We start from the raw sequence: 23,443 nt of genomic DNA, 5'->3' as shown, positions 1-23,443 counted from the left end.
TGTGAAGAGTGCTGGAAAGCCTGGGGTCTACATCAGGCCAAGTGCTTATCAGCATTTCACAGAATCATAGCATCACTGAATGGTTTGGGTTGGAACAGATCTCCTAGTTCCACTCCCCCATGACCACCTTTCAGCAGATCATATTGCTCAAAGCCCCATCCTATGCAGACTTGAACACTTTCAGAGCTGGGGCATCCCAGCTTCTCCTGGCAGCCTATTATAGTGCCTCACCACCCTCACAATGAATAATTTCTTCCTAATATCTAAGCTAAACGTACTCTCAGTTTGATTTACACAAGGAATTTCTGCAGCAGCCAAGGAGATTCCACTCATGCTGTTCTGATCCTACTGTTTGTTATAAACCAAAGTAATCTCACATGCCTTTGAATAAAAATTACACCCTGCTCCTGTGCTCCAGTTCCCCACCTACGCACACTTGCTGTCAGCATACAGATTTAAGCCAGGCAAACACAGATTATGGTTTCTACATGTGCATACATACTACATATAAAAATTGTATTTATTCTATATACAGAAAGACTGAAGTTTCCACAGGTCTTCCACTGTCTTGTCATTGCTAAAAACCCTGTGCTCTGTGCTTTCTCTTTTCCAAACATTGCATGGCCAGCACATGCTGAAGCTAAAAGCCCTACTTAATACTACATACATAGATAAATACACAAAAAATATATGTATATATAATAAGCTATGATTAGCAAATGCCATGTGTGGAGTAGGAAAGAAAACACTTTTTTTTTTTTTTCCAAGTTAGTTAACCAGCCTTAATAGTCATGCAGTTAAATTGCTACTCTGCCTCAAAGATGTGGGTTTTCATTCCAGCAATCAAGCTTTCAAAGCAATCTTGATTTTTACAAGACGGTATCATGAGACTGTTGAATATAGTTGGGTACATTTTCCACAGAGTTTTCTTAGATGTCCAAAGTCCTGCAGAGTTCTGCCCTTCGCTGCAGTCTTTGAAAAGCTCATTAAGCAACAACCTTGAGCATGTATTTGCCCACATTTTCCAAAAATATTTTTGCAATTTTCACATGGCATCCTTTCTACAGGCTTTAACAGCAGACCTGTCCAGAAAGAAGCTGCTGATTCTTAATCCTCGGCATAACTAAACAATTTAACTCTTCTTGTTTTTAAACCTGCCTTTTTTTTCTCTTGTTCTTCATCAGTCCAGCTTTTCACATCTCATTTCAAATTAAACATGAGCTTTTTGGAACTGAACATGTAGAGCAAAATGAAACCACTGGACCATTTAAATGCTAGCAAGATGTACAGAAACAGTGGCATCAATCCATGTTTTTACTTTTGGTTTGCATGTTAAAAGGGGATGCTGGCCAGTAATTCTCCAGGCACTTTTCACAGCCTTGATTCCAACTTGCATCTTCTCAAGAGAGAAGATGCAAGTTGCATCACTATCACAGGCACATACTGAGAGAGATACATAAATCTTCTCACCAGTCTCCTTTTCAATGGGATCCTAAGAGAATTCAGTATTACAAAGACTAAATTTTACATAGCTGTGGGGAGAATGAGGAAGAAAATGTTCTTTGCCAAAATGTTCTTTCCCCAAGGTAAAAGAAACAAAAGGCAGAGATCATATTTTTTAAAACATTACAACACTCATGTAAAACCAGCCATCTCTCTTCCCTCTGAACTTTCTAAACACTCAGCCTTTAAATTCCCAGAAAACATAAAAGCTACATTTATTAATTTTAACATTCATTCTTTTTTTTCCTGGCTTCTATTTCAAAAGAGTATTTTCTTCTGAATTCTCCAAACAAAACCAAACACCAGCACATGAAAATTTTACTTGCTCTATTAAAAGTTTATTTGCTTTACATTTTTACCACTGAAAGTTCAATCTTTAGGTCTTACAAGAAAATCTAAAACATGTCTCTCCAAAAGATTAAAAATTTTTAAGCAGGATGCACAACATCCCAACTGAAACAAAATTCTTACTTCAGAGAGATGCTGACAGTAAAAAATACTTCTCTTGTTGCACTGACATCTTACAATTTGAGTGATAAGTTATTAGACAGTTAATATCCAAGAAATGTTATTTTCTTGAATAAAGCTGCTTGATTTAAACATCTGAAAGTATGAAAAAACCCCATCCCTGAACTGCTTCTAGCTTTTGTGAACTTGCTGAGAGGCTCAGCTGTCGCACATAAGAGAGGTATAAATTTTAAAGGAAACAAGATGAAAATGTTTTCTCCACATATTTCTTATTGCATGTATTTTGTGAACTTGAGAACAATGCCTTTTAAACATTTTCACTCCCACATACAAGATTTATGAAGTGGAGAATAATACAAGCACACTCTGCTTGTACTGTGAACAAAAGCTGAACTTCAAACTATCATCACCAAATTCCTGAACCTCACTAGTTTACACTACAATCTAACAAATGTAACAGGACAGTTTTATCCTCTTATCCTCTTTTTTTTTTAATCCAAAACTAAAAAATTGCCTCTTAAACACTGATGATCAAAACCCATGGTCAATATTCCAGTAGAATAAAAGTTTCTTTGAATTGTTGCACTCACTCATTCAAAGTCATGTCACAAAGTAAATAAAATTTCCTCTTTGAAAAGACTGCAGGGTTTAGCTTATATTGCTTATATTCAGCACAACTGGGAGCACCATAAGTTTAGCTTTCCCAAGAAGCCTGCAACAGCAAGGAACTAAATCAACACCACATGCAGAGAATTGCATTTTCCAAAGAAGTTTAAAATGTTAGAGACGTGAGCTCATAAATAGTTTTTCTTTAAAATGTTTCTGAAAACTTCTTTGTGCATTTAATTATCCTTCAGGCTAATTAAAGTTCTCAATACAAGTGTAACAGGCTACCTTCACTATTCTGCATGTCTCAGCTGTTACCTACCAGCTCTATAATTTCTCTGCCATTCATTCTCTTCTGAATTGTAGAGAGGCAAAATAAATAAATAGTGCTCTGAAATGAATTTTAGTGAGATTGATACATTTTTTCCCTGACAAACTCTCTTTTGAAGGAAAACAGCTCCATCAGTTCTTCCCTTCACCCTTCCAAAACACCTTTTTTTTCCTTTTAGCAATGAAGTGTACACTGTTTCTCATCACATGTTCTTGGAAAACAGTTGAGAAGCTAATGACTTCAACCCAATTTGTAATACTAACTAAAAAAAAAAAAAAATTACCAAAAAAAGCCCACAATACAAACACTGAAACAGAATGAAACTTAGTTATGTTTAATATTAATAAATAATAAAATCTAAACCAAAATCTGGGATTTTTTTAGAAGAACAAAAGCAAAGAAGATGTAAGTTTGGTATCAGACAGTTTTATGTTGATGAATATGAAATGAAACAGGAATAAGGCTTCTGCATTCACACTGCAGTTATTAAGTTATTCTGAGACGCTGTCTGCATTATTACTATGAGGCAAATCTGGCTTAGTAATAAACCTACTGTGGATTAGGAACTATTAGGCTCAGTTTCACTGCACCCATGTGTACAACTGGAATTATTACAGGCATATAGAAGGTGATAAACAGGCTTCTCAATGAAAGTATTTCCACTTCAGCTGACTTGAAAATTGAGCAGCTTGATCTCATAACTGGAAAGGAAAAGGTGGAGAGGTGTTCAGTGTGCATTTCTCCTGAATTGCTCTGTGAAAGTCATGCACACACTCTTTTGAATGAGAAAATTTCATGCAGGCCATTTCCCCTGGTGCAAAAGCAGCCCCTTCCTCCTGTGAAGCATAACCAAATTGCTCTAAAGCCTCTTATGAGACCAAAGAACTGGTCACTCACACTTACTGACATCATTTATATAATCTTACATACTTCAAACAAAGTTTTTGTGCAACACTTCTCTGTGGTTTTGCTTTTGTGGTTTCGTTTTGTGGGGTTTTTTTGGTGGTTTTTTTTTTGTTTGGTTTTGTGGGTTTTTTTTTTGTTTTGTTTTGTTTTTGTTTTTTTTTTAAGGGGAGATTCTGGTGTGTAAATCATGCAGCAGCAGAAAGGTAACAGATGGTTGCTGGAGCCATGCCACAGAAAAAGCAGTGGCTGACAGGATTTGTTATCCCTTCACAGCTGCAGATAAAACCTTGACAGTTTAAGATAAAATTTCATTTTAAAAAATGTAGCTGCTGACAAATGAAAAAACAGCCACCAGAGAAGACTACGCAAAGAAGATTTCATCCTGCAGAGATGATTTCATGCATTTAAAAGAATTTCTAAACACATAGAGAGGAAATGCCTTGCTGAAACAGAGGTTCTGCAATTCAGCCAATCATGGCAAACTCAGGTAAAGGCACAGGAGAAATCAAATGCCTGTCTCCCATTTTTTCCTGAAAAAGATAACAGCAAAACATCTAAAAGATCCCCCTGTGTGTCCATTTGTGTGCAGCCAGAGCTTTACAAGACATTTGACAGGTATTCTCATGCAGAAAAACGTCAAGCTTTCTCTATTAAAAGGTACTGGACAGAATCAGTACAATGCAGAAACCTAAAAAAGTGTCAAAAGGGTAAGCCCTTAAAAGCCAATTTCTTGCAGGATAAAAACAAATTCCTTTTATTTTAAGGCCATAAATCTAGCCATAGTGTAATGTAATTCAGACTATGTGTGCAATTACAGGATCATTTCGCCAAAAAAAGAGGCTGCTTTTCTCCGTGATTCATTGGACATGAATTACAACTGACTAAAACAGTTCAAATATTTTGTGTCTTCAGCTGCAATAAACTTTACTGGCAGCAGACAACCTGCTGTGAGCAGGCCCAGACATCCTGGCTCTCTGCAAGCAGGGAACTCCTGCTTCAGATCTGCAACTCCAAGTTCTGAACCAGAACAGGCACGGCAGCAATATCACACAGCTAACAGGAAAGTACCAATATCTCTGAAAAACAAACACCTGTAGGTTGCTCCAGGCTCACCCTTTGCCTAGACACCTAGCAGCCATCTCCTGGTCAAGAAAAGGGACCACTTTTCACACTAGCAACAAGAGCTGGAGTGAGTGAGGCTGATGGATCAGCACAGATTCTGAGAGAGAGGCACAATGAAATGTTACACAGCCCTGGCTAATGGAAAAGCAATGGAGTTGCTTTTATTAAGAAACCTGTTACACCTACCTGTGTTGTCCATACTCATTCCTCTCACCAACACACACACACGACCACTCTTCTTAAGCTGCAGCTATTAAGTGCAAACTTTCAAACTAAGTTTTTACACTCAAGATGCTCAAATTTAGGTAGGTTCAGAAAGAAATGACTTTCAGAAAGAAAAACGTAGCATCAAACAGAATAAAACCAAAAATCAGCACTCATCTTCAAAAAGCAATCTATGAAATAAACACAACATGTCTTCACATGGAATGAAAAGATTATCAAGCTAACTTCAAATGATTTCTAAAAGGTAAAAAACTGTATTGAAAACTTCACTTAAACCTGTGTAGCTTTAGGTCTTGGGATGATTTGTCTCGGGACAGAGTTTACACAGCTCCTCCTTCTCCACATTTTTACCTTTGGTATGTTCAGGAAACCTAGATATTTCACTCCTAGCCCTTCTCTGGGCTAAGAAAACCCATGCATTTCTTTCCAGGTCTTCAGCTATCCAGTAGCTATTCAGGTATCCAGATCCTTTCACTTCATTAAACAGTGAAGACAAGCATGACCCCCAAACTGTTAATGGTAAATGGCAAGCTAAGCAGCAAGTGGTCCCACCAATGCTGCAGCAACTTAAAGAAACTACCCAACCAAAACCAAATATTTCACAGTAAGTCTAGAGACTAGGAGTTTCCCTGGCAACAACAGCTGCAGTTTTCTATGGGATCAGTGGTATTTTTGCTCCCTAGGAAACTGCTTGCTTAATGCTAAGAACTGGGGTAAATCTGTGAACCTCACTTGTTCATTGAGTTCCTAGAGTGGGGCAGTGGAATGGGCTGAGAAAGAACAATCTCAGAGAAGCTGGTGGAGATCAACAGGGAAACAGTGATGCAATAAAAGCTGGAGTCTGGACTTCACACCAGGCTCTGATCCCAAAAGAGGGCTAGGAAGATGAAGGGCCTTGAGGGGAAGCCGTATGAGGAATGGCTGAGATCACTTGGTCTCTTCAGCCTCAAGAAGAAAAGACTGAGCTGAGACCACACTGCAGTTACAACTTCTTCATGACAGGAATAAGAGGGGCAAACACTGATCTCTACTCTGTGGTGACCAGGGACAGGACCCCAGGGAATGGCCTGAGTTGTTTCAGAGAAGGTTTAGTTTTGATATCAGGAAAAGGTTCTTCATCCAGAGGTTGGGCACTGGAACAGGCTTGACAGGGACCTCCACAGGTCACAGCACCAAGCCTGACAGAGTTCAAGAAGCATTTGGACAAGACTTTCAGGCACAGGATGTGACTCCTGGTGTGGTCTGTGCAGGGACCATTCTATGATCATTCGATGATCCTTATGGGCCCCTTCTGACTCAGAATATTCTGAGTTTTTGTGATCTTGAGTGAGCTAGCAGAGATAGGTCTATTACCATCTAACATTTTAAATCTACACAGAGCTGAAGTTCTTAAAGTCAAGTTTTTAATTTATAAAAGCTAAAAAGTTCTGCTAGAAACTAATTGTTGACCATTCTTTCCCTTCAAACATTTTAGCTCTGCACTTCACTAGAGATATTGTTTTAGCAAACACTTGATATTATTATCTTACAGTATGTTCTGCACGCTCAATGTTAGCTCTTGTTTCCTGCTTATAAAATAGCTATGGTATATGACACTGAGGTCCAGGTTCTGAAATCTGCATGGCAATTTATCTCACAATCAAGGATGACTTTCAGTTGCTTTTTCTAATGAAAAAAATTGAGACTATGCATCCTGATCTCATATCACTTCTTTAAATTTTCCCCCGTTCATCTTCTCCATCTATTTCCCCCTTCTTGCTCCCATTGTATTTCCCATGAAAGTAAAAGCAAGGATATCCTTTGAGCTTCAACGCACCTTAAAAATGTAACTTATTCTCAATGTCCCTGTAAAAAGTAAGATCATTATTATCCATTTGGCTGATGAGATGTCCAAGAGCTACTACTGAGAAACTACTTATGCGGTTTATCTTGCCAGAAGATCATAACAGCCTACATGAGTATGATTCTTCTCCTGGTTTTTAATGTCTGGTTGGAAAATATACTTAGAACATTTCCTGGCTCTTACAGTCTGTCATCACAGAAAGGCACCACACAGATTTTTCATCTGTCAAAGTTTGCAAATGAGCCACAGGATGCTTAGCAAAACGTGTGGCAAACAAAGGCAAAACTGCACTGAAACATATAGCTGCCATTAGAAGCTCAGTAATGCCATTCAAAAACCAGAAATGAGCTATGAACAGTATGAAGTACACTGTCCACTTGTTCCTTCTTGGATGAATGAGGCCATTAAAATACACAAGAGATGAAGAGAGAAAGAGAGGGAAGTGCTTTGTTGCTGTTCTTCAAGTGGCAGATCAGCACTGGGGAGGAAGGGAGGTTAGAAATCACAAAACTTCAAAAAGGAAACATCAGTGCTATCTCCCCTGAGCTCTTATAAGTGCCTTTACCACACTATGTGGCTCCCCTGCCAGCATCCTCCTGAACTCCCAGCCTCAGTCACAAGTACCTAAGGAGCATTTCCTTTCCCTCCCTTCAGCACAATGGAAAGGAATTCCTTTCCAGTAGAAGGAGAGGACTGGAAGAGCTAAACCTGTAGATCAAAACAAGAGACAAGGTATCACCTCTCAAAATTATACCCTGAATAACCTGACAAATAAAATGGCTGCACATAACCTCTCCTACTCTGCTCATAGGTTAGGAACTGTAAGCTCTCTGGTGTGGGAACTCAGCGCATCACCTCGGATGCTCTGAGTCCCAGGGAGACTCCTTGGGGGGCTCAGAAGTCCTGGAATGTAGCCAAAGGCACCTGGTGGCTTGATTTTGACCCTTCAAGGGTCGTGCTATCAAAGCATGAGGGTATGGAAGTTTCAGAGGTTTGAATGGTGTAGGGCAGGTGTTTTTATAGAATAGAATATAGGTTTTAAGGTTTTGGTACAGGGGGGTCTAATGGAGGCAAGATGGAGGATTCAGGCCCGACCTCGTGGCTTTTCTCCTTCTTCTTGTCATCCATCTTCTCTGTGATGTGTGCATTTTAGATTGGTTCATACTAAAGGTGCACTGTTTAATAAAGGTGATGGGTATTGGAGAAAAATTGTAAATATCACATACGCAATTATCAGTATAAGAATGTGCGACCGCCCTAAAGGGGCAGAGAGTGCTTGTGGCTGCCTTGCTGGTCAGATCTCGGCTGGGCAGAGCAAAAACCTTAGAGATAAGCTTTAATAAACAACCTGAAGACTGAACTATAGAGGAGTCCAGACTCGTCTGTTCATCGCGGGCTGCCTGCGAACCGTCCCACGCGAACCACCCTACGCATGTCCGACAGAGACAGACAGCCGATCGGACACTCTGGGACATACTCATTATTCAAAATTCATGGGCCAGCATCATCCATCTTACTGCAATATCCTGAAAGCGCGTTGTTCCGTGAGCATAAGAGAGCAGATTTTCTAATGACAGGATTAGATTTCTTGAAAGACAGGATGGCAACATTACTGAGTGGCCTCCTGCACCATCAGTAAAATGGTACCAGTCAAAAAGGAGAGAAAGAGGGTAGTAAGTACTTCATAAGTTAAAAGCAGAGACACTTAATTCCTGTAGTTCTAAACAGATTTTCTAAAAAATTCTGTTTCTTTGTTTCAGTTTGGTTGGTTGGTTTTTTTTTTTACTACCAAGCATTTATCCTAGAGAAAGAGGGTTGCTAAATGATATGGGGCAAATTCCAGTGAGAAAAAATAGCAAATACAGGTGGATAATCCTGTACACACAGAATTGCATTTGCTGTGCTGTAAGATAGTTCCACCTGTTCCCAACGCCCAACGCCTCCCGCACCCCCAGCCATTTATAAACCACATCAATGTAAACAGTGCAAAGACAGGAACTGCTGGCAGATACCACAATGTGCTCAAATACACACAAAAATAAATTTTACAAGTTCTCCATATCAATTCTTTACCTCACCATAAGTTGACACTTGCAAGGACAGGTTAGATGCTTGTTTATTTTGCTATGCTCAAGCTGGAACTAAATACTCGCTGGGAAAATCTTTTCCAGACAGGTCCCAAAATCCCAAATTAAAAGACAGTCTATGGATTCCATCCCCATCTATTTTAAGGAAGCAAGATTCATCCTTAATTACCTTCATCAGGAAAGGAAAACAGATAGCAGTTTATTTTATCATAGCTGCTATGCTTTTTAAAAACTAAGTTGTGCACTATGTAAAAACTCCCACCTTCCATGTAGAAGAGATCTCTCTGAAGAATTGCAATGTACTCCAGACTTGCTATTCTTGAACTGTGTGCATCTTTGTGCTGTTTAGACTCTTCAAATTTATTCTTCTGGGGTCAGTTTTTCATACTGAGGAGGAGTATAGATTAAATCCTGAGAGACTATGATTTGTGTGTAGGGAAAGTAAACCTAGTTTTTCCTTCCTGTATGAAAGAAATACTTAAACACAGACGTACAAAATGAGCACTCTCAAACACCATCCAGTTGGTTCTACCAATACCAGGGGCCTGGCCTGAAAAAATTTGATGCAAAAAAATCCCCAAAAACTTAGTGCATTCACAAGACCTAGAAAGTTGAAACATTTGCTTCTAAAGATAAGCCTACACTGCCAAAATTTACATTATCTGATTCATTAAAAGTGTGTTTCCCATGGCTGCCCTACTACCACCACCTCTGGAGAAACCTTCCCCTTTACCCTTAATTCCAGGTAAAGGTAAGAGGGACCAATTAAGAGAAAAGGAGAGCTGCCTATCATGCCTTGTGTCACATAAAAGCAGGAAGAGTATCTGCAAGCTCTGTTCTGTCTCATCCAGACTGCAAATATGAACTTCCATCTTCTACACCTTCCATTAGAGAGTTAGGCCAGAAACCCACTGATGCCACCACCAGTCCCTTGGGATTATGAAAATTCCAGCCAATGTCTCAGGCCTGAAAACAGCCGTGTTGCACAGTGCTGCCACCAACTATACCACCAGCTATACATAGCAATGCCTTCCATCTCACCAGAAGTTTCTTTCTGAAAGTGACAACCCTTCCCAAAGAACCTACCAGAAATGTTCCCACCAAGATTGCCAACATCCCACCCGTGCAGGATTATACTGTTATGTTCTTAATTCTTTAGACTCAGTCTGCTTTAAGTCTGAATAGCAGCCAGGCACTCTAACACCATTAATACCAAGACAATCCTTGTAACAAAGTGAGATTATGAATTTGGAGAAGACCCCTTCAGAAACATTTAACAGGCCATGCTCCAAACTCTGTGTGCTAATCTCATAAGCAGTTTTACAGGAGCACAGAAATTAAACTAGAGTTTACTTTACTTCTGTCATTTTTCCTACAGAAAAATAATGCTCTCTAGCTTGTATTTTGCAAATAAAATAGATTTCCAGGAAAAAAAGAAAAAGACAAAAAAAGATAAGTTTTGAAACTTAAAGTTCACACAAAATGTTCTGATCTAATTTACACCCTTTCATAAGTGAAAAGAAAGCTAGTTTAGAAGTTTAGAAGATAGACAGCACTGTTGTTTTCTGCTTAGGAGGAAATTAAGGTCAGCAGAGGCAATGAAATGAGAAGTTGACTCTGAAAATGCAAAACTGACCAGAAACATTTCAGAGTATTACCGTTAAATCATGCATGTCCTGGAAAACTTTTGTCTCTGTGCTTACACCCAGACAGTTCTAAAGGTGAGCTACTAGACAACTTGGTTTTGTTTTTTTTTTTTTTCTTGTGAAGTTGCAACATGATTCTCTAATGATAATGTTTTTTTTCTTTTTAAATAAGAGCCAAATCATTACTGCAGTCTGTTCTATAATTAATAAGGGACCTTTTACAGTTCCATTCACCAAATTATCCCACTTTTTTCTGAATAAATAGTTCTAAAGGTTCTGAGACAAATGGAAAGTGAAGCCATAACAAAGTTTTAAGTGCAGATCAATAATTTCAAGGCAAAATGAAAAGGGACAGTGAGCTCTGAAAACCACTTTGGTAGCTACAGAGTGTACTCCACACAATTACTGCTGTTACCTCAGCTTTTCGCCAGCTTCTTTGCAGAAGATGACTTGTGTATACGCGTGTAAATAAAAACAGGTGGGATGAAGAACACCTCATGACTGAACACATCAAACCACACAGTTTGAGTTTACAAACCAGCAAAACCACTGCAATCCCAAAACCTCATTGATATGTATTTAAATGGAGGAGATGAAAATGTTCTATTTTCATCTGTTGTGTAGCAAGTGTAACTTAGCCACAGAGGTACACATACACAGTTTCTTACTAGGCTAAAACTTCAAAAATTAAGTAATTTATACACACTTGGCAAGTGTGGAATTTTGAATTAAATCTGGAAGGCACACATACTGACAACTGGATCCCAACATTTCTAGGATTCCCCATTTTTCCTAAAATTTAGAAACAGACAATATAAAACTGAATAAAATAATAATAAAGTAGTAATAATAATAATAGTAAGTATACAAGCCACAGGTAACTTGTTGGTGCCAAGAGACAGATTAATCTTCCTTCATGAAAGCAGGCTGGAAAATACCACACTAACATGTACTTCCAATACCTTAAAACACTCAAGACTTCTCTCACAGCTCAGAAGAAACTAAATAATTATAAAATAAATATTGTGGTATAAGGAGGGAAATAACACATCTTCATATAAGAAATTATGGCATGAAACAGTTGATATCACAGCCCTAGAACATATTTCTTTTCCTTTTTTTTTTATATGAAGGAAACATAAAAGAATGCTCTGGAAAATCAGTCTGCAATGATATGAACTTTTCCATTTCCCATATGCAGAACATCAGTATAATTTCTGACAGTGATATGGGGCTTATTTCCTCTTCAAACAACAAAGCCTCACTCTCCAACAGTATAGATGTGTAAAGTTTTCACTACTTATCTATCAACGCCTATGAGCTAACAGTCTACCTGCATAAATTAAAAATTATCCCCTGCCACAAACTTCACTGTAAACATCTTAATACCCCTTTTCTTAAAATGTTTTTGTCCTAAACTTAAACTTAATGAACACTGAACTGCATTTTATGACAGCTGGATGATTCAGAACAGATGTTGAGCTAAAATTTCATTTGCCAAATGTCAGCTCAGAACACATATTTAAAATTAGGAGTATCAGTAAGACAAACTACATGGTGAAAACAATGGAAAAAAAGACCAATTGCATCAGTGTCTGCCAACCATTTTTCTGGGCCTGCAGACAGAAATTCTGTCTGAATTGAAGATTCCAGAAAATTATGTTCAATTTTAGGAATGCTAATTGCTTAAAAGGGTGAGTACTATCTCTTCTGGATATCTACATTTTCACCTTGAGCTGAATGATACATAGGCTAATCAAAAGCCTACTAATAGTGTGCTTTTGGCTTGCAGATCTTCCTCTGCCCCTGAGCATTTTTTTGGACCTCTAGTTGGACAGGTAGGTTTGGTGTCTGAAAATGATGCCTACTACTGCTCTCTACAACTTGTGACAGTCAAAAAACACTCTGACCTCTAGCCAACAAAAGCAGCAACATGTCTGTAAGGACACTTGTGACTCATCAGCTGACAAAGTGCAGCTGCTGACCAACCTGTGGACTTTCTTCTTGCTGTGTAAGACATAACTGGTAACCCTCTGGGGCATACAGCACAACTCAACAGAGCCACTGAAAACCTGTATTGCATTTGGGTCATTTTCCTTTTCCTGACTGTATCTCCCACATTCTACCCAAAGTAATTTCAATTCTTCCATACTATTTTTTTGAAGTATCTGGGAAGTCTTTCATTTTATCACTTCTGCACTTGTAATATATTGGCATTTCTGTAATCTATTCATATAAATCACTATGTTAAAAGCATTCTGATTGCTTTTGTTGCTTTTTTCCCCTAACTCCTTTCAAATGTTCAATGTCTTTTCAATAGCTGAATGATCAGCAGCTGCTGTAGGCCACAGACAGTTTCACAAGTCAGTCTGCCTTGGTGGAGTATGGTTTCTGGGGATTAAGGCATAACAATCAAGTGTGTTTCTGACATTTCTTTATCAGAATTATCCAAACTGACATGCAAGGGTAGAAATACTAATATATATCACACACAGCCTACAGATCAAATAAATGAAATCAAGAGTAATGCAAACCTATTTACCAAAGTTTTGTACAAATTTTCAATCCAACCAACACTAATCAGTAATAACATTTAATGATCCCCTCTAAAGGATTTATGAAGTTCATTTTATACCTAGATGCCTCCTTGCTCCTATTTTACCTACAGAAATCAATACTCATGAATGTACAAATGGCATGACAAGGAAGAACCAAAAAAGAAGCAAATGAAAAATACTAGCACATATCCTATACATTAACATTTGCAAAATGATAGCAAAACAATTGAACAAAAATAACCTTTTCTTAAAAAGGTATTATGTCTAAGAGCTGTAGAGATACTGTAAGTATGTCTTTCCTGTTTAAAGGGAATAGCATTTTCAACACCATCATGTTTCTCCTAAGAACATTTCATATAGATTACAGTCATTTCTCATCTGGCCTAGTGCACTCCTAATGTAAGTTCCCTTAACTTTGAACATAACACAATTACAAGGCAAAGCTCTTTTTTATACATGGGCTTTTATAACCTGGAATAGAAATATAATACCACCATTTCAGAAAAAAACCTTTCCCCTCTCGTTACTAATGTTTGCTTTGGCACAGGGGGAAGAAAGGAAGCAATTAAATACAAATTTTTTTCAAATTTCTCCAGTTAAAGCTAAAGGGGGAAAAAAAGGCTAAAGACAGAAGTGTTCCCAACAAGTAAAACCCTGCAAGGAGTGATGTTTCTGATGCGCTGTAAAATGTTATCTTATTGTTCTGTTCCTGGGTGGAGAGAGAGAAAGCACTGCTTTACTGCTAAACAAGCAAAGAATCAGTTTATGAATTATTTTTTATTTCTTAGATTTTGGGAAAGAAGATTCTTCAAACTGTTACTTAAAAACCTCCAGCATTTTTGTTGCAGGCAGATTTTTAGACTGTCCTATCATTAAATTACACATTACAACAAACAAAGAAATAAATCACACCATCGGCCAAAGAAAAACGTTGGTATACACTAACACTTTCAACAAGGTTAAACTCAAGTTACCAAAGGGAATTGCTTTATTTTCCCTTAGAAAACTGAACAGAACCACAAAGTGCACTGAGGATTCTAGCAAGCATTTCTGTTGCTGTTATCATGGAAGTCAATTTCCCAGAAAATTCTCTCTCTAATCTATGTGCCTGCTTGGGCTGTAAAGTTTCCACCTTGCACCTTCCCTGAGCAGATTAGGATGTTCACCAGCAACATTAAAAATTGTGCTAAACATTCAAAAAGCATGCACAGCAATAACTATTTCTGCAAAACTGTAATCAGACAATCTTTTATCACATACTGGCACTGCAAGCCCATACAAAACACGGGATGAAACACAACCCTGGTTACATGTCGTTTTCACATTGCTCAGTCTCCCTGCACAACACTGAAATATCCTTTTCTGCAGCATTTATAAACATTACACGTAGACAAACCAAGAACTGCAACAACTTCTGCCCAAGAAGCAACTTGAAAATTCAATCCACAATGGCTACAGAGTCAACAGTCACACCACTCCTCCCATTTCCAGATAAAACTACTTTTCTTAAGCTTTTGAGGGGTGGCACTACTGAAAGCAGGCTAAACACACACATTCAAGACCACACCTATCATTTCATTGCACAGAACAGCTCATGAGAGCTATCCAAGGTGAAGCATTATCACAATTGCTGTCATGCAAACAAAGTCTTTCATGTACCACCATAGGTCTTTTCTTTAATATCCAACAGCAGAAACACGCAAAGCAAACCACAATTACAACCCTCAGCGCGAGCAGGAAATAAAAGACAATGAAGAAGGTTTCACCCACCTGGGGTCTTTCTGAATGCTATCAATGGAAGGTGACCTAGCCAAGGTCCCTTCAGGTGGGATGGCTGGCCCAGATTTGCTGTATGGTGATTCAACAGAAGGACAATACTGCAGCTGTCGGTAGGGGTCTGCGTAATTGGAGGCTGGGCCGGCCGCATAGCTGGCCCTCTGGAAGGTCGCGGTTGCGTTCTGTGTGCCGTGTTGACTGCCTGTGCGCTGTAAGGGTACGGAGTCGACACCAGGGGAAGATGGGGCTACGACAGGAAAGTAGGGACAAAGTAAAAAATTGAGGACCTGTTCACAGAAATGGTTAACCAGGTCTAGGCAGAGGAAAAAAAAAAAACACACACATATAAAACGAGGGTTCAAAAAGAATGAGAAAAAAAACAAACAAAAAGAAACAAGCAACATTGTCATTTTCCAAATTTTAGAAGGAAATAACCATCAAACAAGTTTCTAAATGACATGCCAGTTCTGGACTAGAAGACCTTAATTCCTATTAAACAGATTGGAGAGGTATTTTCCCCTGGGGTTCTAACTGCACTAACACAAAATGAAGTGCAGAAGCAGCATGGGAATATTCAAGCTAAGGTTCAGAACCACCACTGAGTGAGACTTTTGCAGTCCTTACAGGGATGGAAGTCAGTCAGATCCACCAACAGGAGGAGGATCAAAGCAGGCTCAAGAGTCCAAAATGAGACAGATGGCTCTCCAGCAGAAGAAATACCCAGCCATCCTAGATTTGTAGCCATGATATCCATAAAGCAGGTAAAACCAGACACCTGCTACTGAGAAGCACTGCATATGCTTTGTTAACCCTTCTCCTGGAAATTCACCTTAAGACTTAGGAGAGTGCTATTGCTAACTCAGTCTGAAAAAGAGCTAAGCACAAGGTGACCATGTAGATGTCTTAATGCACACCAGCAGCGGCTGCACTCATACACCACAGCTCAAGATTAATGCATTACCAGTTCTGAGCAGCTTAACCAATAGCTTTAAATTGGCTTAATGCTTTTGCGACTCAAAAATCTTATTAATCTCTCTTGTAGCCCATTATCTTTCTGTTACAGCACTGGGTAGTGGAGAACCAGTCCACTGGATTAAACATGCAGTATTTTTGAACCAAAGTCCAGTTAATGGCAAATGGATTATCACTGTAAGGGCAAGAGGACCAATACCCACACGATCTTTGGCATGGAGACAGATACAAATTAAATGCTGGCTCTGCTCAGAAGAAAATTTGGACTGCTTGAAGTGGCACATGAACTCATGGTGGTTGCCATTTCTTCCTATCCCAAGACAACAAGAATACTTTTGCCAAAAGGAGTGGCCCGAGTCCAGGGCTGTTTTTAGCTGGGTCAAATTCATGTGCGAAACTGCAGACAAAACCACATACTGAAGAGACAGGTTTTTATAACAGATTTACCAATCATTTTTCATCGGCATGCACATTTAAAAATAAATACTTTATGCATTATAGGTTCATGAAATGGATTGTAAGGATTTTATCTCAAAGTGTCAGCAAATGAAATACAGTGAGCTTTAAATACAATTAACATGGTTTTGTATGACCTTGTACTTATCAAAATTACAACACCTGAAAATTTTAAATTAATATTGAATTTTTTTACTTATTTTAATTTTTTTCTTATGGTCCAAAAGTATTCAATTTTACAATAGCAAGTATCATAACTTCATTCCAAACATAAGAAAGTGGGATTACCCACTTATCTATAACCCCATCCCTGGAAGTGCTCAAGGTCAGAGATAGAGCTTGAGCAACATGATCTAGTTGAAAGGTTCCCTGCTCACTTCAGGAGGCTGAAACTGGATGACCCTAAAGGTCCCTTCCAACCCAAACCACTATATGATTGTACAATCACATTTACTCACATATATTGTAATATTTTACATGTATTGTTTTGGTTTAATTACTAGTGTGCATATATACATATACCTCCTTAAGAAATGAGTAATTAAGACACACAGACCTTTTCATAAAACTGCATCAGTTCAAATACATTGACAGTATCAGCATATTTATACAACCCATGCACAAATCATGCTAAATTCAGTGTTAGAAAGAAAGACAAACATCACATTTTAACAGAAAATACAGATTTCAAAAGCAAAATCAGGCGCCTTGTGAGAAAACCAGTAATAAAACAAGTTAGAGAAAAATATTAGAAATATTTTCAAGTGAAAAAGAGAAAATGTAATTGTATACTGACATAGCATACTCTTAAGCACTGTCATTCCATGGAATATGCTACTACCTTTTGATAAATTGTATGGGGAATTGCAAAAAACTCTACAACACCAATACTGCTGAAAACAAGAACTTCATTGTAATGTTTATTGCTTTGTAAAATATTCCACTGTATTTCCTTCATCTTCTTTGCAAGACAGTTCAATGAAAATCATGTTTGTTTTTAAATTATTTGAAAAGTTTTCTTTGTATTTTCTCCTCTGTCTTATTATCAAAATAGGTATTTGTATAAACCTAAACTGGCTGTCATCCTAACACCTACAAGCTTATCATGTCACTCTGATTCATTTCTCAAATTACCTTCCTAGCAGACTATTACTTCCTTTTGAATTTTATCATTATGAACACAGAAATGCCATATTCAGAATATGAGACACACAAATCTACGACTTAAACATTCACAGTTGTGTTTATTTGAACTGTGTTATCCAGACCAAATAAAAGAAAAACAAAAAACCCAAACAACTACACATTAGAAAAATTTCTACATCTAACTTCCACTGTCATTGACTGTACATGGGCTATATTTTAGCAGACAGACATTTTTACAAAAATAAGTGTATGTAAAACTGAAGAAAAGTCATCTTCTACCAATGCACTTCCCTTGCTTAAACAAAACCCTTTGGCAGCCAAACCCACTGAGTGAACTGTGGCTCTTTTAGGCTATGGCACACTATTAAGATCTCCCTTCTATTTAGCTATTCAAACAGCAAAGCCAGAGTGATTATGTCTAATGAAACAGATTTAGAAGTTGATTTCCTCACCCAGCATAGTAAATCTTCTCTGAGCACAGGGCATCCAGAAAGCACATAGCTGGACTGAACCAGAAAGCATTCACATACCAGGTACATTTGCAGATGGTCATGAAACCTTTTAACCTGTTTGTCAATTGGAGACATCCCTTTCTCTTAACTTCTGCCTTTGACTGTCCTGTCAAATCCAAGCCAGCTACACTTTGACCAGAACCAGGTCAGTTTAGGCGAGCTGACAAGGATAGGGAGTTTGCCCCAGCAAGAGAAGTGAGGAACATAATGGAATTGCAATAGAACTTTTTCTGGAGAAATGGGCTGTCCTTCCCTCTCCCACCAGCCTGAGATCTGGCCTGGCTGAAGCAGAATCACAGTCAAGTCATGATGTTCCCCTGGGTCTACTGCTGACCCTATTCTGCCTCTACATAAAGGTAAAACCAAAACTCACAACCACCCTGTGAAGAAGCAGGTTTAGTTTTGTGAAGCTTAAGATACAGGTGTCCACAAAACCAGACCTTCCTCTGGTCTTCAAAGTCCCAAAACTCACAAGGAGATCAAGATTAAAATCAAATAAGCAGAAGGACTCAAAACCTTATATGTCCTGTATTGTGTCTTACTTCAGTGAAAACCCTGCTTTCAATAGTGACTGCTCTCCTCACTTTTTAGGAATTGACCAGGTAATTCAGTGGATTCTGAATGTCAGGTAAGTTTCTGAAGCTCTGCTTGCTCCTTTCGCACTGGTTGGCCTTCCCACAGCTCCTGCTCAGGACAGTGGCCTTGCAGAGACACAAGGAGAGGGTGACTGAGACCCAACCTGCCCTCCCAAGTGCCCCACTCCAGACACGCAGAAGGGCTTGCACAGTCCATGACCTGCAGCTGAGGCCAGCTCATGCTGGAGGAAGAACCATAGCACACACTCTCTGCTGCAGCCAGAAAAGCCCCAGCACAAAAAATTACATACTCAGTTGAAGGCCAATAACTCTCTACATATTTTTAATCAACATTTTGAACTGCAATGTAAGAATTATCCTTGAAAGGGAGAATTTTAATTTTGGGTTGAGAAAAGGGTTTCACTGAAAATTTCTGAAATGAGAATTTTCCAAGTGAGCATTTCACACTGAAAATCAAGCACTACTGTCTCAGTGATCTCAGTTTGTCCCCTAAGCATTTAAGATCTTGCTTTAATTTGTCATGTCATTAATACCTAAAAGACACTGTGTCATCTCAGCCCCTCACTACTCCAACCAAAATCACATACCCAGTGAATAGAGTATCTGGGGGACCACACAGACATTTAGTATGTTCTTACAAATGTTTGTCAGAGAGAAAAAACTGCTCCTGTTAAATATAATGAAAACCCTCTGAAAACCTGATATATGCCCTAATTATGGTTCTCTTGATTGCAGAAACAGCATACAGAACAGCCAGTCTTTATCATTTTCTTTCTTTCTTAGTAATAACAAAGGTATCAAAACTTTAATATTAATGCTGAAAACTTAGGTGTATCACTAAATATGCTCATAATGTGATACTCAGAAGCTGACTTTTAAATGTTCTTCTCACATCTGTGGCAGATGTTAGGAACCACTAATGTAAAAAGCAAGCATGTCCTGATCTATGCAGGGATACTATTGCACCATACCTGAGTATCTTAGGGAGATCAAGTTTGCACATGAACTGCTAAGAAGTTCAGACTTTCTAGAAGCCAGAGGACAGTTTTTGCCAAGTTAACATAAGAAAGATCAGACCTTCAGAAATTATAAACTCATCAATAAGAATTATCTTGCTACACCTGCTTGCTGAAAATTACCTCACTGATGCTGCTGTTTTATTTGCAGGTATTGCCTTGTAAAATTTTCCTCTTATTATTTGATATTAGTCATTCAGTTCCTGTGCTAACCTTCTCCTAGTTTCTTTCATGGAGATTTCAAAATTGTTTTCTTTGTTTTCTCCCTTTATTTGTTTTCTTCACCGATTTGCACTTGCAGTTGATTTACATCCTCTGATGAAAGTTGGAAATTGGATCCCAGTGAGATATCTTTTCAGTGCAAAGTACGTCCACCATCACACCATAAGTTCATAAATTATATAAAAGCAGTGCATTCTGTTGGTACCAAATTTATAGGAAGATTTATAAAGCGGATCCTTTTCCCACCTAATATACCATAAAAATAACAGTGCCTTCTCTGTCAATTATGAAAAAAAAACTTCACCAAGCTTGGGACATACAAACAGTTTAACTCAAAATGCTGAAATGAGTGTTTCAAGGAAAGTACCAGCCTTTTTGGCAAAGAAGTTTAAGAAAACAGATGTTAAGCAAGCTAGTAGCGAACTGGCAATCCAAAGGAAAAAGCACAAACAGTCATTTTAATACTGCTCAAGATGCATGGTATTACATATAAAAAATAATAAATACTACTAATAATAACTTGCTTAGATGTTACTTTTAGAAGAATTTTTCCACATGGGAAGCATAAAATTTTAGAGAAATACATGGTTGAGGGGAACTGAAAATATTTACTGAAAGAGGGGAGAAATCCCTCCCTGTAATTGGTATTATCAACTAGCTCTAATGCTGTCAAGATTTGATAAAGGCACTATCATATCCTCTGCTTAAAATACACATACACATGCAATTTTGTACTTCTGACATGCAAAGTGAGAACAGAACAAAACAAAAAAGCAAATGCTACAGGATTTCAAGATACAAGGGTTCAGTTTAGATTTAAAATATTTAGGACCTTCTGAAAATACCAAATACCACAGGAGTTCTGTGGAGGCTGACATCTTTGCTATGTGACTTCTCATACTCAAACCAGAAAAAACACCATGAAAAGAACTACAACTTTCTATTTCTCTTGTTTTCCATTTGCTCCTCCCTCACTTTTCTGCACTCTCTATTTTGACCCATCTAGTTTTTCTTGCAATCAAAATTCCAGTCTCACAATTCTTAGCCAGAGACAAATGAAAAGGACTTTTCAGCATCCTCATGAGATGGGCTCTTCACCAGCCAGCCAGCCTTTGATTTCAAACACATCAGCCCTTTAGGGCTTCCAGGATTGTTCTGCCTAATTCTTTCTGCGGGCTCCAGCTTTCTCCAGATGCTCCTATTTTGTGTATATCAGGGGAAATAAAACCTCCTTCCCCCCAGTCAGCTTCCCCATGCTCAGCTCTGTGCTTTAAGTAGCTGGTCATGGCAAACAGGTCTCCTTCCTGCACAAGTATACCTTTTAAGGGAACACAGCACAATGTACAGGGGAAACACAAGCAAACTAAAAAAATTAATACAGAACAGGATGGTGCATAGCAAAAAAGGCCTCTTTTCCACCCACAAACATGTTAGTCATAATTTCCTCAAGTACTGGTTATACCTAGCTGTCACACCTACTTGTAATTAGTATGTCTACAAGCTGGTGCAAGTAGGTATTCAGTAATATTTTAATCATCAGATGTTTTCATGACATGGTGAGGAGGAAGCCTTTTTATCAAGGCAACATCCCTGTCTACCAGACATGATCACAAGAGATTTATATTTTTCCTTACTTTTCCATCACATCTTAAAAACCACAGGTGGCTGTTTAGCTGCTACACTCCCACTGCTATGGGAAATATTCAGGGCCTCTCTGAATTATTTAATAGGCTCATTGCCATTGCTGGCAGCTGTAAAGTACTAATCCTAATGAAGGTCATAAATATATTCAAAGTGAGTGTACGCTCCAACCAATCATCTCCTTACCATTGCGATATCTACATGCCATTCTTTTGTAGAAGAATTCTTTGTTTCAGGGAAACCAAGGAAACATCACTTGTGTTCTGTATATTGTGCTCAATGAGTCTTTCAATACAAAAAACTGACAACATTTGAAGATTGAAGAACTGAACTTGCTACTGCACTGAGGTGTCCTTCTAGTTCCATTTTCTAAGAGTGTTCTTTAGACATAACACTAATTCTAACAGTAAGGCTGAGCATTCCTTTGCTTAGAAACCGGTGTTTTTTCTATAACGCAGAAAGAGTCAGTCAAAGAAAATACTGCTTCCTTGGTTTCTGACCTATTCCTCTATTTACATTACAGCTGTTACCTGGTCACTTTGAAGGCTTTTGTCTATCTTGTTCCACTTTAGTTTGCCCATTTTCACCTTGAGTCTTTATTCCCCCCCTCCCCCGACTTTTTTTTTTGTTGGGGGAAGTTGTATAATTGCCACTGCCTAACCCTCAGCGTGGAAAATCATGGAAAATCATTGCAAATTTAGACTTGGCATTTCTTTTCTACTAATTAATTTACTAATGGGTTCATTAGGCAAGTAGATTTCAGCGTCAATCTGAAATCACCTGATACCACCAGGGTTGGCAATAGAAGCAAATGACTTTATGAATGAAGTCATTTATAAAGATTTTTGTACTTCTAAGCAAATGTTAATGCAGAAACAGGTAGATGAAGTAATTCAGTGAGCAGCAATGGTGGCAGAATTTATATTTTAAAAACCTGTATTTCTGTTCAACAGATATAATGGCTGAGATGAATGAGTTCCTGCAACAGTGCTTAGTGAGTCTTCACTGAAGCCTGAAGTCCAAACCTGAATGCAGCCTCTTCCACAGCTGGGTTTGTCACAGGCTCCACTGATGTGCCCTATTTCACATCCCCACACCCATAACCTTCTCCAATTCTACATGCTTCCCTCCAGTCATTTACCACCATGAGATTCCAGAGTTATGGGGTGTCCAACACAGTAACACAGCCTGCATCTCAAAGGCATATATCTCAAAAGCACATATAGCTAAAGCACAGCTTTAAAATCCATCTAGTCCAAGTGGACACCAGAGTTTTATGCAGATACTAGAATTTCTACTGTATATTTTCAATTATTTCAGATTTCCAACTCAAGGCTGGAACAAGTTCCTTGTTTACAACCAGAGGAGAAGCCTCATTTTTCAAGTTATCAGTATTAAGAAATATAACACTCCTTTCCACCTCCAGAAACTGACTGCATTTTAAATCTGCCAGATTTTATTCTCAGTAATATATGCAACTTTCATTTTCAGGCTCAGCTTCTACCATGTTTCAGTGATGCTGCTCTGCACGTAAAAAATGGTGTGTACACATAATGTGATAATCAGATGCCAACTTTGGCTGCTTAAGACGTTATTGCCAAGATCTTTTCTCAGATTGTGTCCTCTCTCTCTGAGCTCTATCCCTCTGTTTAGGAAGAACATGCAGTTTAATTCATTTGTTACATGAGCATTTAAACAGAGAAGTCAACAACTGCCATTCCAGAATTTGACATACTAAAATTCATCACGGGATTTTCCTCACTTAAGATAAAATTCAACCCTGAGCAATGGCAAAATATAGGAGACATATA

The 23,443-nt window shown here is 38.4% G+C and overlaps 1 protein-coding gene across 2 annotated transcripts in view; it reads right to left on the bottom strand.

Annotated features, from left to right (window-relative positions):
- The window catches only part of CTNND2 (catenin delta 2), a 633,979-nt gene that overhangs the window by 210,720 nt on the left and 399,816 nt on the right, over nt 1-23,443 (bottom strand). For both annotated transcript variants that reach the window (XM_050971546.1, XM_050971545.1), the window contains exon 9: nt 15,066-15,318. In XM_050971546.1, coding sequence (XP_050827503.1) covers nt 15,066-15,318 — 253 coding nt within the window. The remainder of the gene's footprint in view (nt 1-15,065; nt 15,319-23,443) is intronic.

Source organism: Serinus canaria, chromosome 2 (assembly GCF_022539315.1).
Source record: "Serinus canaria isolate serCan28SL12 chromosome 2, serCan2020, whole genome shotgun sequence".
Lineage (NCBI taxonomy): Eukaryota > Metazoa > Chordata > Aves > Passeriformes > Fringillidae > Serinus > Serinus canaria.
Note: the sequence above shows the minus strand (reverse complement) of the source record. Positions and strands in the feature narration are given on the sequence as shown.